At 39.6% G+C, this 16,432-nt stretch overlaps 1 protein-coding gene across 10 annotated transcripts in view; it reads left to right on the forward strand.

The window, feature by feature from the left end:
- Positions 1–16,432, forward strand: part of CLOCK (clock circadian regulator) — a 103,645-nt gene that overhangs the window by 81,633 nt on the left and 5,580 nt on the right. For 9 of the 10 annotated variants that reach the window (XM_075544293.1, XM_075544294.1, XM_075544296.1 and 6 more), the window contains 8 exons: positions 540–615; positions 2,233–2,374; positions 3,747–3,847; positions 4,296–4,385; positions 9,605–9,757; positions 10,423–10,632; positions 11,252–11,454; positions 13,518–13,782. In XM_075544293.1, coding sequence (XP_075400408.1) covers positions 540–615; positions 2,233–2,374; positions 3,747–3,847; positions 4,296–4,385; positions 9,605–9,757; positions 10,423–10,632; positions 11,252–11,454; positions 13,518–13,782 — 1,240 coding nt within the window. The remainder of the gene's footprint in view (positions 1–539; positions 616–2,232; positions 2,375–3,746; positions 3,848–4,295; positions 4,386–9,604; positions 9,758–10,422; positions 10,633–11,251; positions 11,455–13,517; positions 13,783–16,432) is intronic. The other variant, XM_075544297.1, reaches the window with a different exon arrangement.

Raw genomic sequence — 16,432 nt, forward strand, 5'->3', positions numbered from 1 at the left:
AATGATTTTTGACAATGTAATTTTTATGCTTAACTAGTTAATGAACTACAGGGGGTATCAAAAAGTTTGTGATAAATTCCAGTATGTCTTCATTCCATTTTCCATGAACTTTTAGAAGCCCGCTCAAATAATAAATTCACTTAAATATTATGTAGAGATATAATACAGGGATTATATAGAGTGTAAAATTCGTGACTTATTTTATATCTTAGAGCAAGAAGTATAATAAGTACTTTATGTATCAACGTTAATCATTATAAAAAAGAGATCAAAGTAGATAAGTATGTATTCTCCTTTTATTTAGTTCTTAGTGTAAGTACTGTGTAGATAAAAGCTAACTTGCAGTAACATCTAAAACGGTAAGATCTCTAAAAAAATTCAGATTGAATGAAGGTATGGATATTTCATAAGTTTTCATAGAGCACAGAAAATAGCCCAGCATCAGAGATGAAGACTTGAGGCAAAGTACACCGTGAATGATTGCAACTTTTCGGTATTTTAAATGCTAAATGCTAAAATTTAATTTTTTCTATTTTTAGTTATGCAGAAGTTAGGGCTGAAAGACGACGAGAACTTGGCATTGAGGAGTCTCTTCCTGAGACAGCTGCTGACAAAGTAGGTTTCTTACTTTGTTTTTCTTTTTTTTAATCATTGAATTTCTTCCCTCTGGAAGAAGAGACAGTTTATAGGAAAATTCTCTGTCTTCAAATATTTGACTACTTCACTGTGGCAAAGAAGTATTTTACTACTTATTTTTATTTTTAAGTAATTTTTAAAAGCAGATGATTCTCAAAAGATTTGTAGTGCTTACCATTTATTGATAATTGGGTGAGAGTCATGTGTGATCTCTGCTTAAAACTACTATGTATTAATTGCCTATGAATTACAAAATATTTTTTACTCCTCAGAAGATACTTACCGGCTAGATAGTAATCTCATTTTAAAATTATTGAAGAGAAGAAGGAAAATGGGACACAGCTAGAAGAAGCATAATTTAAGGGAGGTTTTGTTGTGCTTTTAGACACTGTCTTCTGGGCATGGGACAAAAAGAACACTGTTACTTTCCTCACAACTCTCTAACCCTTGCCCTTCAACAAGGCCAAGGAATAAAATATACTGACTGAAAGAGTCATTCTAGGAGGGGACAATAAACACGTGAACATGCATACTCATATGTATACACATACTTGGATTTCAAGAGAGAAACACAGACAGTTTTTCCGAAGACACACACCTGGGAAGTCAAGAGTCAAGGTGAACTGGCATCGCATTTCATTATGAGCAGAAATGTAGTATATTAGCTTTCTATTGTTAGGTATCAAAGTACTCCAAAACTTAGTGATCTAAAATGATATATATCGATGAACTGTTTTGTGGGTCAGGCATCCAAGCACAGCAGAATCTGTTTCCAATCTGTTTCAGGGGTGTTGGCAGTTCACATCCTTCAGTTCTTTGTGGGCTGATGGCTAGAGGTTACCCACAGTTCCTTGTTATGTAATCTTTTATTCAGAGCAGGCATGCAAGAAGATCCATGGAAAGAAAATACCAAGAAGATGAGAATTGTATTTTACAACCTGACCAAAAAAGTGATGATGGGGGCAATGATCATGGGGGACAGTAGTGGTTTAACTAGTTGTTCTTTTGGCAGTCCGTGGTGCTTACAATATTGTCCACCAACACAGTTCACATGTATCAATTTTCTTCAGTCTTCCTTATTAATTGTCCATCTTTACATATGTATCAAGCATGTGAACAACTTAGCCTGGTTCAGGCACACGCTAGCCCTCAAGATAACATCCTTGCTTTCCAACACTTGAAAGAGGCTTCTGCAGCAGATTTACCTAATGCAATTCATCATTAGCTCTCTTGCCAGCATGGACTGTGAATCATCCATAGGGATAGTGAAATTTTGGGGAACACTCAGAGTTGCAGTAAAAGGAAAGATAGGGAGCAGACAACACTGAAGTTCCAAAGATTTCCACTTGCATCTTAACTAAAATATCATCTTTAGTTGGTTGTGTCTTCAAATGGAGCAGAGAGAAAGAGCCAAAACTTTGTAGCTATTAAAAATAAACTTTCATTTTTTCATTTCTTTACCTAGCAGGTACCTTTGCCTTATGATGAATAACAGCCCCCCCCCGTCTCCCCCTCCCCCCGCTCAAGTTAATATTGCTAATTTGTGATCTCTGGACTGAACCACCAAAAACATTTACTTTACTCTTTTCGCCTTAGAGTCAAGACTCTGGGTCTGATAATCGTATAAACACAGTCAGTCTCAAGGAAGCTTTGGAAAGGTTTGATCTCAGCCCAACCCCTTCAGTGTCCTCTAGGAGTTCAAGAAAATCATCTCATACAGCAGTATCAGACCCTTCCTGTGAGTACTTACCTTGAAAGCAGCCTTCCTTTAAAGAGAGTGTGTCTGTGTGATCTGTGTTCACTGGTATTGGCGATTTTCATCACATGTTGCTTTGTAATTAAAAATGTTAACATTTCCAAAATATATTAACTTCTCAAATAAGTAGGAGGCGCAGCATTGACATTTAGCAAAGAATTAATAAGCTTTGTCAAAACCCATCTCACTTCCCTCCGATCAATTCTGATTCATAGAGACCCTACAGGACAGGGTAGAACTAGCTCTTTGGATTTCTGAGGCTATAAATCTGTCCTGGAGCAGAAAGCTTCATATTTTTTTTCCTGTGTTTGGTGAGTTGAAACACTGACCTTGTGTTTAGTAGCATAACATGTAACTCACTACACCACCAGAGCTCCTTTAAGTAATCAAGTGACCTATAAAATATGTAGGCAGTAATGTAGACAATGTGGCCAAGCAGCATCAGGCACTGGAGTTGAATCTCATCAGACCCTACTGCTGCCAGCCTCAGGATGGTGTGGGGGAACCCTGGTGCTACCAGGGGATATGCTGCTGACCCAAAGTTATGTGGCTCAAACCCATGAGCAGCGCCATGGCAGGAAAGACCTGGCAATATGTTCCCACAAAGAGTAAACACCCATTGCCATTGAGTGAATTCATAGTGGCCATATGTAAGGCTTCCTTGGCTTTGTTTATGGGAGCAGACAACCCCTTCTTTATCCCATAAAGCCCTAAGTGGATTTGAACCACTGGCTTTCTGGTTTAGCAATCCGATACTGACTACATGGCCAGGGCTCCTTCCCATAAAAATTACAGCCTAGGAAACCCTATGGGGCACTTTGGCATTTAGAGTCACTGTGTATCAGAATCCACAACAACAAATTAATATTGTTCGTTTGTTTTTAATTAACCCTCAAAAAAAGAATGCCAAACTACTTACATCTTTTTAACTGATAAAGCCAATGCATGTCCTTTAAATTCAGCCTGCTGTTCAAAAATTTTAGGGTGTTGCCTCTATGAAAACTTCCATAATTGTTAAGTGTACAATTGTTTTTATGCTTTAAGGTTTTCTTTGTCATTTATTTTCTTTTTCCTTAAAAAAAGATGAGTATAATAAATGGCAATGATTATAGGTATAGAAATTAATGAATAGAAGAGTGCTTTGTTTAAAGTCTCACCACAGTTTTATATGTGTGTGTATAGAAATAATCCTCTCACTATCAAGAACTTCATATTAATGAATTGTCTAGCAAAATAACTTTTGTTCACAGAAATAGATTTTTTTTTCTCTTTTTCAGAAATTGATTTTGAAATGACTCTTTCATAACTGTATTTCATAAAGTATTTGTTACTGTTCTGTTTTTGTTGACCTTAGCAACCCCAACGAAGATCCAGACTGATACGAGCACTCCTCCCCGGCAGCATTTATCAGCTCGTGACAAGATGGCACGAAGGAGGTCATCATTCAGTAGTCAAGTAAGAGCTGCAGTTAATGTCTTCCTGAATGAAAGATTTACTGACGGGGAGAGAAAAAGCACCTCAGTAAACCTATTTATATTTACTCATAATCCTTTTCTACAAAGATCAAATCATTTCTTGCTATTTATTATAGCACCTAAGAGTTCTCTTTTTTATGTACATAGATACCAGTCCTTTAAACTTTTTTTCCCCCCTAAAGGTAAAATATTGGGTTTGATTCCTAACTAAATGTTTTAATGTAGAGGCATTTTTATTGAGGCTCCCTATGAGGTACTGTGGTAAATACCTTGGAAGATAAAAAAGTAAACGAAGAACATACCTGCACTCCACGAATAAGAGTATGAGGCAAATGGAATATCCACTAATAGAAGTGTTTTTGTTTTCTGGTGAAATTGCACTTCCGTGGGAACGATCATCATTCTAGTGTTGTTTATTTTGTTTCCAGTCCCTAAATTCCCAGTCTGTTGGTCAGTCCTTGACACAGCCAGTGATGTCTCAAGCTGCAAATGTACCAGTTCCACAAGGCATGTCCCAGGTAGTTTTTTGATTGTTGGTTTGTTTGCATTGAGTACTGTACACTGATAAATTGCTTTTAAGCTAACATGTGAGTTCTTCAAAGTTTTTAGAAATAATAGGTCTCTGCTGGGGTATCTAAGAGTGTCTGGAGCAGTTTTGCTGATTAGTGATTGTGGGATGCCACTGGCAGGGGCAATGGATGCTAATTATCCTTCAATGTAGACCAGTCTTATTCAACAAAGAGTTGGCCTGACTGATATACCATGATATTCCCCATTGAGAAATGCTTTAGACCTAAAGATACTGAGATTAAATACAGCTCTTCATTTTGTTCTCCTATAGATATTGGAAGAAGTGAGTAACTTATATATCTTTCCATTTGTCCATATATAGGGCATTTTGATTTGTCCATATATAGGACATTTTGATTTCCTATATGTGTCAAATATTACACATGTTGACAATACAAAGATGAATAAAATGTAATAACCATACTAAAAGTATATTATTACATCTGAAGAGAATGACAGACAACATGTAGTTTGAGGTGTTGTTCTGCTCAGTGTACACAATAGATGAACCTTAGTGCAGCCAAAGAGGTGAAGGAAAACTCTCCAGAACTGTTTCAGACCTGAGTACTGAAGGAGCTCTCAATATAAAAATCAGTAAGACAAAGGAAAGGTATTACCACAAGTGACAATACACTGGTGTGTGAGAACACTATTATAAAAAGTCCATAAAAGGTTTTCACACTTGTCTCCTCCCTGCAACCCTTCCGTAAGGGGATGTCCAGTGGCCTACACATGGGCTTTGGGTCTCCACTCCGCCCTTCCCCTCATTCACAATGATATGTTTTTTTGTTATGATGATGCCTGATACCTCATCCCTTCGACTCCTCGTGACCACAAGGCTGGTGTGCTTCTTCTATGTGGGATTTGTTACTTCTGAGCTACATGACCGCTTGTTTACCTTCAAGCCTTTAAGACCCCAGATGCTATATCTTTTGATAGCCGGGCACCATTAGCTTTCTTCACCACATTTTCTTATGCACCCATTTGTCTCTAGTGATCGTTTTGGGAAGGTGAGCACACAATGATAGGATTTGATGCCTGATAACTGATCCCTTCGGCACCTCATGATCACATAGGCTGGTGCGCTTCTTCCATGTGGGCTTTGTTGCTTCTGAGCTAGATGGCCGCTTGGTTACCTTCAAGCCTTTAACACCCTAGACATTATATCTTTTAATATCCAGGCTCCATCAGCTTTCTTCACATTTGCTTATCCACCCGCTTTGTCTTTAGCGATCGTATCAAGAAGGTGAGCATCGTGGAATGCCAGTTTAATAGGACAAAGTATTCTTGCATTGAGGGAGCACTTGATTGGAGGCCCAGTGTCCATCTGCTACCTTAATATAAAACCTATGAATATATGCACATAGATCTATTTTCCTGTCATATATAACTATACTTATATATGTACATGCCTTTATTTAGACCTCTATAAATGCCCTTTGCCTCTTGGCTCTTTCCTCTATTTCCTTTTACTTTCCTCTTGTCCCACTATCATGCTCAGCCTTCATTGGGTTTCAGTAATTCCTCTTGGTTACATTACCCTTGATCACACCCTACCAGGCCTCCTATACCCTCCTCACCACTGATTTGAATCACTTGCTGTTCCCTTGTCCCTGGATTTGTTAAACACCCGTTCCTTTCCCCCCACCACCTTGCCCTCTCCTATGCCCCCCCAGAATTGTTGGTCCCATTGTTTTCTCCTCCAGATTGTTCATTCAGCCTATCTTATTTAGACAGACCTGCAGAGATAATAACATGCATTAAAAACAAGACAGAGCAACAAAAGAACAAGCTAGTCATGGTGCAGTGTAGCAACAATGAAACACAACTTTACTCTAGTTCCTAAATGCTTCCTCTCCCACCCCCCCACTATCATGATCCCAATTCTACCGTACATATCTGGCTAGACCAGAGGATGTACCCTGGTACAGAAAGGAACTGGAGACACAGGGAATCCAGGACAGATGAACCCTTCAGAACCAGTGGTGAGAGTGGCGATACTGGGAGGGTGGAGGGAAGATGGGGTAGAAAGGGGAAACCGATTACAGGGATCTACATATAACCTCCTCCCTCGGGGACGGATAGCAGCAAAGTGGGTGAAGAAAGATGTCGGACAGTGTAGGATATGACAAAATTGTAAATTATCAAGGGTTCATGAGGGAGGGGGGAGCAGGGAGGGAGGGGAAAAATGAGCTGATGCCAAGGGCTTAAGTGGAGCAAATGTTTTGAGAATGATGAGGATAACGAATGTACAAATGTGCTTTATACAATTGATATATGTATGGATTGTGATAAGATTTGTATGAGCCCCAATAAAATGATTTTTTTTAAAGTTGTACAAGCCCCCAATAAAATGATTTAAAGGAAAAAAAAAGGTTTTCACACTGAAAGAAACAAACATTCTTTGATGATCTCATCAGGAGTAGGAAGGGAGAGCAAGAGGGTGAATTAATGGCTAAAAGGGTACCCATGTGCTAACCTGGGTGAGTAATAATAGGAGAAAGGAAAAGAGGATCACGGTTTCCAATTTGTGATTTATAATTGTGAACTCATTTAATGTCTCAAACACACTGAAAATAACCACTAAATAATAGTAGCAGTGAAGATAATACAAAATTATCATTGCTTTGTTTGGTATTAAAGCTAAGCAGTATCTTGATTTTCATTAATTATAGTTAACTGCCATTATGTGGTGTGACTTCCATTTATGTAGGTAATTACAGCTGTTGTATAATATGACACTTGTGCAAGAAAAAGGATGGTGCTGTAAATGATCTACACATTGTAATCTTGATTCCTAGCAACATGTTGTGATGTTAAGTCTTTATAATTGCACTTTTATTAAATGATTGATTGATTTTCAACAGATCATATCAACATTGAGCTGTGACATCTTATGTATTCTGAAGTGTTAAAAGAATTTTGATATTAATATTTACATAGAAACATACATTAAATATATTTAGTTCATATGTCTCAGACTACTGAGTAAACATTTATTAACCTTTTAAAGGGGTATGTTCATATCTTTTCTTTAAAAGAAATAATATTCACTCTCAAAATGTTTAGTATTTAAATTTTACATCTTGGTCAATGATGACAGCCAAGAACTCTGCCAAGTATTATTACTTTATTTCCTGTTATCCTGCGTGTTTTTGGTTGTATTTTCTTATTTGCATTGAATAGAAATTCTTTTATCCTTTAAATTATAACAATATAAAGATGAAATTAACTTTAATTACAATAAAATTATATTTATACCACATGTTAAATAAAACAACGGCAGCAACCCACAGCCAGTCAGCCAGTTCTGGTCGATAGCAAACCAATGTAAGGATCCCAGTCGCAGTCAGTCAGTCAGTCCAGCTCCTACTCGACAGAGCCACCAGGACTCCTTGTGAGAGAAGGATGCTGAGGGTCACTTAGGGTTCGTATATAATATGCTCATTGTCAACGTCAGGGGCATTGAAAAGTGGAAACTTTTGAAGACGGAGTAGAACTGCTCCGGGTGCATTTCTCACTTTTAAATCCAGCTTGCACCAGAGCAGGCGCACAGTTAAAATACTGTTTCACTCAAAAAATAGATGCAGCCTGTTGTAGGAGACCGTCTCTATATTAGGACAGATTCCACTCAAGTGAAACTATTTCTGCTTTGATACTATATCCTGTGTATTTATGGTTGAATATTTATGGATATAAAATTAGATGAGTCTGTGTAGACAGAAAAGGTAAGTTATCAAGTGTTGCTAAATTATAAGAAGTAGAAAGTAGATGCTATTCCTGACTCAGATAAAACAGAAAAAAATAATTATTCAAAACAACTTTGTTTTCCTTCATGCATATATTCATGTATTGATCAATAAATTGCTTAGTGCTTAATTCTTGTTCTGTACTTGCCTGAGATCAGTTTTAGTTGTCATATGAGAAAATCGTATGGCTGGTTATCCCATTTTGGTCACGTTGGTCCTTCTGCTGATGTGATATCAGACCATTGTAGGGAGGTTACGCGTGGATACAGCTAACTCTGTCTGGGGAAGTTTTGTTTTATTTCTCCATATCCACCACCCGCGCCCAATGGCCTCCATATAAAGGATATTAAGTATAAGAGCATTGACTAGGGTGGATTGTGCTTGTTTTTATGACAAGCCTTTTCATTCTTAATTAAAATGTAAAATTATAATGCATTTTAATGAATAATCATGAACCTCTTATTGAGCTCTTATGTTTTTGACACTTTTAAATGTTCGTTTAAACCCCATGAAACTGCTATTTATGTAAAAATATCAGTTATCAGCAATTTGAAGTGGTTCACCCTAAAACAACCATTTAACGCCTCACAGCAACTCCGTGAAGTTGGCACTTTCATTATCTCCGCTTTACAGATAAACTGAAGTGACTTGTTCAGTAAGAGACAGAACTAAAGCTTAAAACTTTATCTTCTAACTCCAGGCGATCAGTCAAAAGTCACTCAGGAGTCAAGAACCACCAGAAATTTGAACAGAGATGACACAAAAAATTACTAACTGATCATAAGGATTAACTACTAAGCGGAGTAAAGAGAACTCTGAAGAATGTAGCAATAGATAGGACATATAGAGCGGGCAGTCATTAACTCTGAGATCCAGTGCCCTAGGCCAGGGAGAAGCTAGGAAAGCTCTCCTCCCTCCACAGGCTCACCACCCTTGGGAAAAGTTCATGGAGGGGCTGCAGAGTAGGGACCCCTGCAGAGTGCTGGCACAGCCTGCTGGAAAGCCATGCAGCACAGCACAGCAGCAGCACTCTGGGGTTTCTAGTGAGGCTTGCTGGAAAGCCATCTGCTGGGAGGCTGATGGGACTTGCTGGGAAACTGCCCACTGGCAGCTGTATCATGAAAGCACCAGAATCAGAAAGAAAAAGCCCCTTCTACCTGAAGTCTCCCTCAGGTACCCTCTGCCTCTAGAGTTACATTTGTGCCTGTTGGTGTTGCCACGGAGGAATATTTGGAGAGGCCAGCTGTAGTATCACAAAAGGTCAGCAAAGATGCATGGATTTTAGAATCCAGCTCAGAGGCAGTACATGCATCACTTGGTCTAACATTCTTAACTCATGATAAATTGCTTGCATTCCACATTGTACATTTATAAGGAGTTCTAAAATCAGCTATACATTTTTATGTATTGCACTTCAGTTTCAGTTTTCAGCTCAATTAGGAGCCATGCAGCATCTGAAAGACCAGTTGGAGCAGCGGACCCGGATGATAGAGGCAAACATTCACCGACAACAGGAAGAACTAAGGAAAATTCAAGAACAACTTCAGATGGTTCATGGTCAAGGGCTGCAGGTAAGTTATCTTCATATTCACGTGCAACAAAGAATCACAGCCTTGCATCCACATTTTGGTTTCCTGGGAAATTTTACTTTGACAATTCAATAAATAATTCATTGGCTACTTGTTCAGTATGATTACATTTACAGTCTTTAGAGCTCATGAGGGTATTTCCATCAGCTTCCTTATTTCTCCAGCTTACTGGAGTTATCTTTTAGCAATTTAGTTTTCAGTAAGCTTAAGTATAAAATATAAAAATTAGATTTTACATAAACCTCTAGGTTTGTTTTAGATACCCAGCTTATAAATTGATTATCAATAGTTTTAATAAATGTCAGGACACACTTGGTCAACTCATGGAGCCAGTGAAAAGTTACATCTTTATTGATCATATTTGAAGAACTTGGGACTTTGGTAAATGAAAACTACTTCTGTCTAATAACATAAATAGTAGGTATGACAGACCTTTGAGTAGCATTGAGCTTGAGTAATGCTAACTGATAGAACAACCAAGCTCTGAAATGTGAAATGCTCAAGCAAATAGAGCTTTTGAAATCGATAAGCACTTGTAACAATTTGAAATTACAACCAACTTAGGAATCACTAGAAAAATTTAGCTTTTACATTTTATTCAGTATTAACCAACAAAGTTCCTCTCAATGTGATCTTTATTTTAAAAGATGTTTTTGCAACAGACCACGCCTGGACTGAATTTTGGTTCTGTTCAACTTTCCTCCGGAAACTCATCTAACATCCAGCAACTGGCACCAATAAATATGCAAGGCCAGGTGGTTCCTACCAGCCAGGTTCCAAGTGGGATGAACACTGGACATATTGGGACCGCCCCTCACATGATACAGCAGCAGACTTTACAAAGTGCATCCACTCAGGTAACCGTATCGAGTATAATTGGGCTGTGAAGAATTCAGGGAATAACATGTATGCCTTGGCTGAAGTTAAAATGAAGCCCTGTCTTGGAAAATACGTTCTGTGGGCAATCAGAAAGTACAATGTTTTGAATGTTTATTAAAGGAATTTGTGAAAATTTTTAGGTTAAACTGAAAATGCTTTTTAGTATTTTGACATATTTAAAATACTGCCATTTGTTTTAACAGGTCAAATCTAGATTATACCAGGTGCCTGTAACTAAACCTATAGTTTGCTTTTTATATGTTAAAAAGGTTTGACTTGCAGAGAAACTAGCTAGAAAGCATGATACACCACATGTTCAGGTGGACTGTTGAAGCACAGCGATGGTTTGATAATTCAGGATTCAACTCCAGTATTCCTGAGTGTTCTGATAACTGGTGTACATCTGTGACTGTAAATCCGAAGACTATATGAAATATATAAAATGTCTAAAAATCAGTCACTCACTTTAATCTTTTAATAGAAAATGTTCACATATGTTCAGTATCTTCAGGTCACTTGGCATTAGAACTGTGAATAAGAGGAAACCTGGTTTCTGGATAAATTGTTGTTGAAAATCTAGACCGTCTTTTTTTGCAGAGCCCACAGAACGTGCTGAGTGGGCACAGCCAGCAGACCTCTCTCCCAAGCCAGACACCGGGCACCCTGACCACCCCGCTGTACAACACTATGGTGATTTCCCAGGCGGCAGCAGGAAGCATGGTCCAGATCCCGTCCAGCATGCCACAGAACAGTGCTCAGAGTGCTGCGATGACCACATTCACTCAGGACCGACATATACGGTACCTGCCATTTCAAAGTCACAGGCTGAAGGAATAAAAACTAATCATTTGGCTTTTTAAAACATAGTTTCAATTTGTTACTCCAGCCAGCGTTCTTAAATTGGAAATATAAACACTTAGAATGAATCTATTATTTACAGATGTTATAATACCCTGTCCAAAAATGTGCAGCCAGATAGCGTGGAGCTAACTCATTCTTGAAGTTTTCAGTACATTGTTGCAAGAGTTTTGTGTCACCTTTGTCTTGTTATGAAACTTCATCTATTCAATACATACACTGGCAGCCTTTCAAGTAGAAACAATGACTAGGGTCTATTCAACCATAGAGAAAAACAAAATGCAATGCTGTCATTTCCAGCTCTCAGCAACCCTGTGGAACCAAGGAGAGCTGCCCCTTAGGGTTTCTAAGACTAAACCTTTATAGGAGCAGGCAGCTGCATCTTGCTCCCGTGGAGTTTGAACTGCCAACCTTGTGTTTAGCAGCCTGGTTCTTAGCCTGCTATGCCACCAGGGCTTCTATACTACCATACTTCTTGTACATTACAGAATAAAAGTAGCTTATCTTTATGGCATAAGCCCTAGTGGTGCAGTGGTTACAAGTTCTCGCCTGCTAACCAAAAGGTCGGTGATATGCACCCACCAGCTAGCTATTCTGCAGTCTACTTGTATAAAGATTTTAGGCTTCCCAGTCTACGAAGCACAAGAGTGGGTGCCACAGACAATAACTGATGGAGTGGTTTATCGGGGACAGAGTAGGGAGAAGCAAACAATGAACGTGGAAGTGGAGAGGGAGAACTAGCACTGATTGTGATGATGATGTCTATACAACTTTTTTTTTTTCAAGTGATTTGACTGGAGAAAAGAGATTTTAGGCTTGGAAACCCGCTGAGGCAGTTCCACTCTGTTCTGTATGTAGTTGTTGTGAGTTGGAATCAACTTGACAGGAAGGATTTTGAGTTACCTTTAATGAATTAAGTTTTATACTGAGTACTCAAAATATATTACCATATATACTCGAGTATAAGCTGACCTGAATATCTGCCGAGGTACCTAATTTTACCACAAAAAGTACCTAAAAAATGTGCTGAAGAAACTCGGCTTATATTCGAGTATATTCGGTATCTTGTTTAATTCTTATCCTCCCATAAAATAAGGTGTGTTGGGTCTTCCTTTGTTCTTCAGATAAGAAAAATCTGAGGCAGTATGGATTTTTGGTCATCTGGTAAAGGACCTATAGCCGTGAAACCTGGCAGCGTTTCACAGCGTGTGCAGTCACTGTGCATCAGAGGCCACCACTGTGGCGCCCGACAATAGCGCTGGGTTTACTTTACCCAGAAAATGTCCATTGTTTCCCTTTATGAAGCACTTGATTCTGAAGTACATAGAGTATTCCAAGATTTAGCATGGACTGAAAATAAATTCACTCTTGTAGTTATGTCGTACTGCATATACATTGGATGCTTTCTATTTTCTCACTGTAATGGCCAATATTAGAAATTCAATTCAGAAATGAAGCAAGAAAAATGCTCCTGATCCCCAAAGAGGCATCATATTTTCACTTCTTTTATTAAAAAAAAAGAAGAAAGGACAGAGAGAAGGAGGGGAAGCATAGTGACAATGGCTGTTATCCTGTGTTGGTGAATTTAAAAGCTGAGTACTTTTATGCATTCTTAGAATGACACTCGACTTTAAATTATACTTATAAAATTTAATTTTCAGTGTCAGTTTCTTCTGTAAATAGAGTGCTTTACATTCTCCTATCGTAAGATTTTAGCTTTGTGATTAGCAAATGAACCAGGTGTCACAAATATCTAACTCCCAATGAATAGTGATTTTATTTTTAAAAGTTTGCATATTGGTCATGCTATCATGTTAATTGTGCTCTGTAGATTTTTTGTTTAACTGGTTCCCCCAAAATAATTTCTTAATAACACAGAGCAAAACAAAAACATAACAATTTTTTAAAAATAAAATTGTGGTGTGGTCCTGGGCTTTGTCTCAGGCCTGCATTGAGCTGTTCTCTCTGTGCACATCTGACTCCCTTTTCCTCTTTTCTCTCACAGATTTTCTCAAGGTCAGCAACTTGTGACCAAATTAGTGACTGCCCCTGTAGCTTGTGGGGCAGTCATGGTGCCCAGCACTATGCTCATGGGTCAGGTGGTGACCGCCTACCCCACCTTTGCCACGCAGCAGCAGCAGCAGCAGGCACAGACGGTGGCCATCGCGCAGCAGCAACAGCAGCAGCAGGGTTCCCAGGAGCAGCCGCTCACTGCGGTTCAGCAACCATCTCAGGCTCAGCTGACCCAACCGCCCCAGCAGTTTTTACAGGTAACCCCCAGCCAGGGAATGTCCAACCCACTCACATGCAGATGATGAGATCAGACACTGACCCCAAGCATCCATAAAAGCTTACTGTGCAACCTCAGTCTCTACACAGAGAGAAAGCTTGCCCCAACTCAGCACTAGCAGGGGTCTCCACGTGGCTTCTCCAGGTCCAGGGTTCTGGCTGCTTCAGGGTAGGTCCATGTGATGTGGCTTGTCCTCAGGAATGTCTCACAGGGAGTCAGCCTTGTCAGGAGAGTCTCCAAACGAGTGAGCAGAGAGCTCTTTTGCCTCCAAGGAGGAAAAACCAGATTTCCCAGAATTCTGAGGAGAAAGCCAGGCCCACCCAGAGAGGCCTTGTTGGCTGTGATCCAATTAACTGACTAGACTCCACCCTTTCACTCTCAATCATCTCAAGCCGCAAATTGACACCAGATTATGTAACTACCAGAGGGCCCATATATAAGATAGGCAGAATAGAACCCTTCATAAAAACATTAATATGTAAGTGGTAAGTATAAATTTGGGGCTTATTATATAACAGAAACCTTGGTGACATAGTGGTTATGCACTGGCTGCAATCTATAAGGTCAGTAGTTTGAAACTACCAGCATTCCATGGGGGAAAGATGGAGCTTTCTACTCCTGTTAAAAGTCAGTCTTGGCATCCCCTTACGGAAGGGCTGCAGGGAGGAGACAAGTCAGTCAGGGTGCAGTGTAGCAATAATGAAACATACAACTTTCCTCTAGTTCCTAAATGCGGCTAGACCAGAGAATGCACACTGGTACAGATAGGAACTGGAAGCACAGGGAATCCATGACAGATGATCCCGTCAGGACTAGTGGTGAAAGTGGCGATACCGGGAGGGTGGAGGGTGTGTGGGATGGAAAGGGAGAACTGATTACAAGGATCTACATGTGCCCTCCTCCCTGGGGGGTGGACAACAGAAAAGTGGGTGAAGGGAGACGTCGGACAGTGTAAGATATGACAAAGTAATAATTTATAAATTAACCAAGGGTTCAAGAGGGAGGTGAGAGCGGGGAGGGAGGGCATAAAAATGAGCTGATGCCAGGGGCTTAAGTGGAGAGCAAATGGTTTGAGAATGATGAGGGCAACGAATGTACAAATGTGCTTTACACAATTGATGCATGCATGGATTGTGATAAGAGTTGTATGAGGCCCTAATAAAATTATTTTAAAAAAACGAAAACAAAAAAGTTAGTCTTAGATGGGCCAGTCAGGGTACAGTATACCACCGATGAAACATGCAGTTTTCCTCTGCTTCTTTAATACTTCCTCCCCCTGACTGTCGTGACCCTAATTCTACCTTAAAATTTTGACTAGACCAGAGCATGTACATGGGTACAGATAAAAACTGGAAACAGGACAGATAAACGCCTTGGGACCAATATTGAGAGGAGCCACACCAGGAGGGGAAGGGGAAGGTGGGTGGAGAAAGGGGGAACTGATCACAGTGACTTGGCTATAACCCCCTCCCAGGGGGATGGACAACAGACAGGGTTAAAAGGAGACATCAAACAGTACAAGACATAAAAATATAATAATTTATAAATTATTAAGGGCTCATGAGGAAGGGAGAGGGAGGGGGAAGTGAGGAGCTGATACCAAGGGCTCAAGTAGAAAGAAAATGTTTGAAAACGATGATGGCAACACATGTACAAATGTACTTGACACATGGATGGATAGATGCATTGTGATGAGTTGTATGAGCCCCCAATAAAATAATTTTTTTTTAAGTTAGTCTTGGAAAGCCCCCAGGGCAGTTCTACCCTTTCCTGTCATCAACACAGGCTTGATGGCAGTGTTTTCTGTTTGTTTTTACCTACATAGCACCTTTGTCTAAAAGCATCTCTTTTGTGGTCCTAAGTGACTCATGGAGAGATCTGTCCACAAATACCTTGGATTCTTCTGCTACCCGATAAAACTCTTGAAGTCTGGGACTAAGCGCAATATTCACTCAGGTTTAAAGGTCTACCTGTCTCCGTGTGTGTGTGTGTGTGTGTGTGTGTGTGTGTCCCTCAGATACAAAAATCACCCACACAATTCCATTTCAAAATTAGGGATTTTGCATTAAGTGGTATTTTCAGTAGTGGGAAGTAACATTCATTTTTAAATCCTGCTTTTTAAAGCAGATTTCCTTTGTGTCTCAGGGCTGTAAATTTAGGAACAACATGCCAGAGTAGAAATTAAATAAAAGAAGCTTAGGCCCATAGAGTTGGAGACTTAATGAAGGTTGTAAAGCTAATAACTGGTAAAGTACAAACCAGAGGCTTCTTACTACAGTTCCTGTGCCTTGGCTTTGCTTTTTACATACCTCCCGCTACACGTCCAACTTAAGACCGCATAGCCTTGTTTCTTCATTACTACGTTGTTTCCTTCTGAGGACTTTCTATGTTTAAACTCGTTTTAATCTTCATAAAAACCCAGTAAGGTAGGCCCTGCTCCTATCCTTACATTTTGAAATGAAGAAACAGGCCCGGAGAAGAAAGTAGCTGGCCTAAGTCCGAACTCTGATGACCCAGCCTTGCTCAGGGCCTGTGTCCTCAGCCACTTGTTACGCCACCAGGCTGGGGGGCAGCACATGCCGTGCCCACTTGCCCTCAAGTTTCATTTTCATAGCTATGCTAGCTTTTAC

This window comes from Tenrec ecaudatus, chromosome 3 (genome assembly GCF_050624435.1).
Source record: "Tenrec ecaudatus isolate mTenEca1 chromosome 3, mTenEca1.hap1, whole genome shotgun sequence".
NCBI classification, from domain to species: Eukaryota; Metazoa; Chordata; class Mammalia; order Afrosoricida; family Tenrecidae; genus Tenrec; species Tenrec ecaudatus.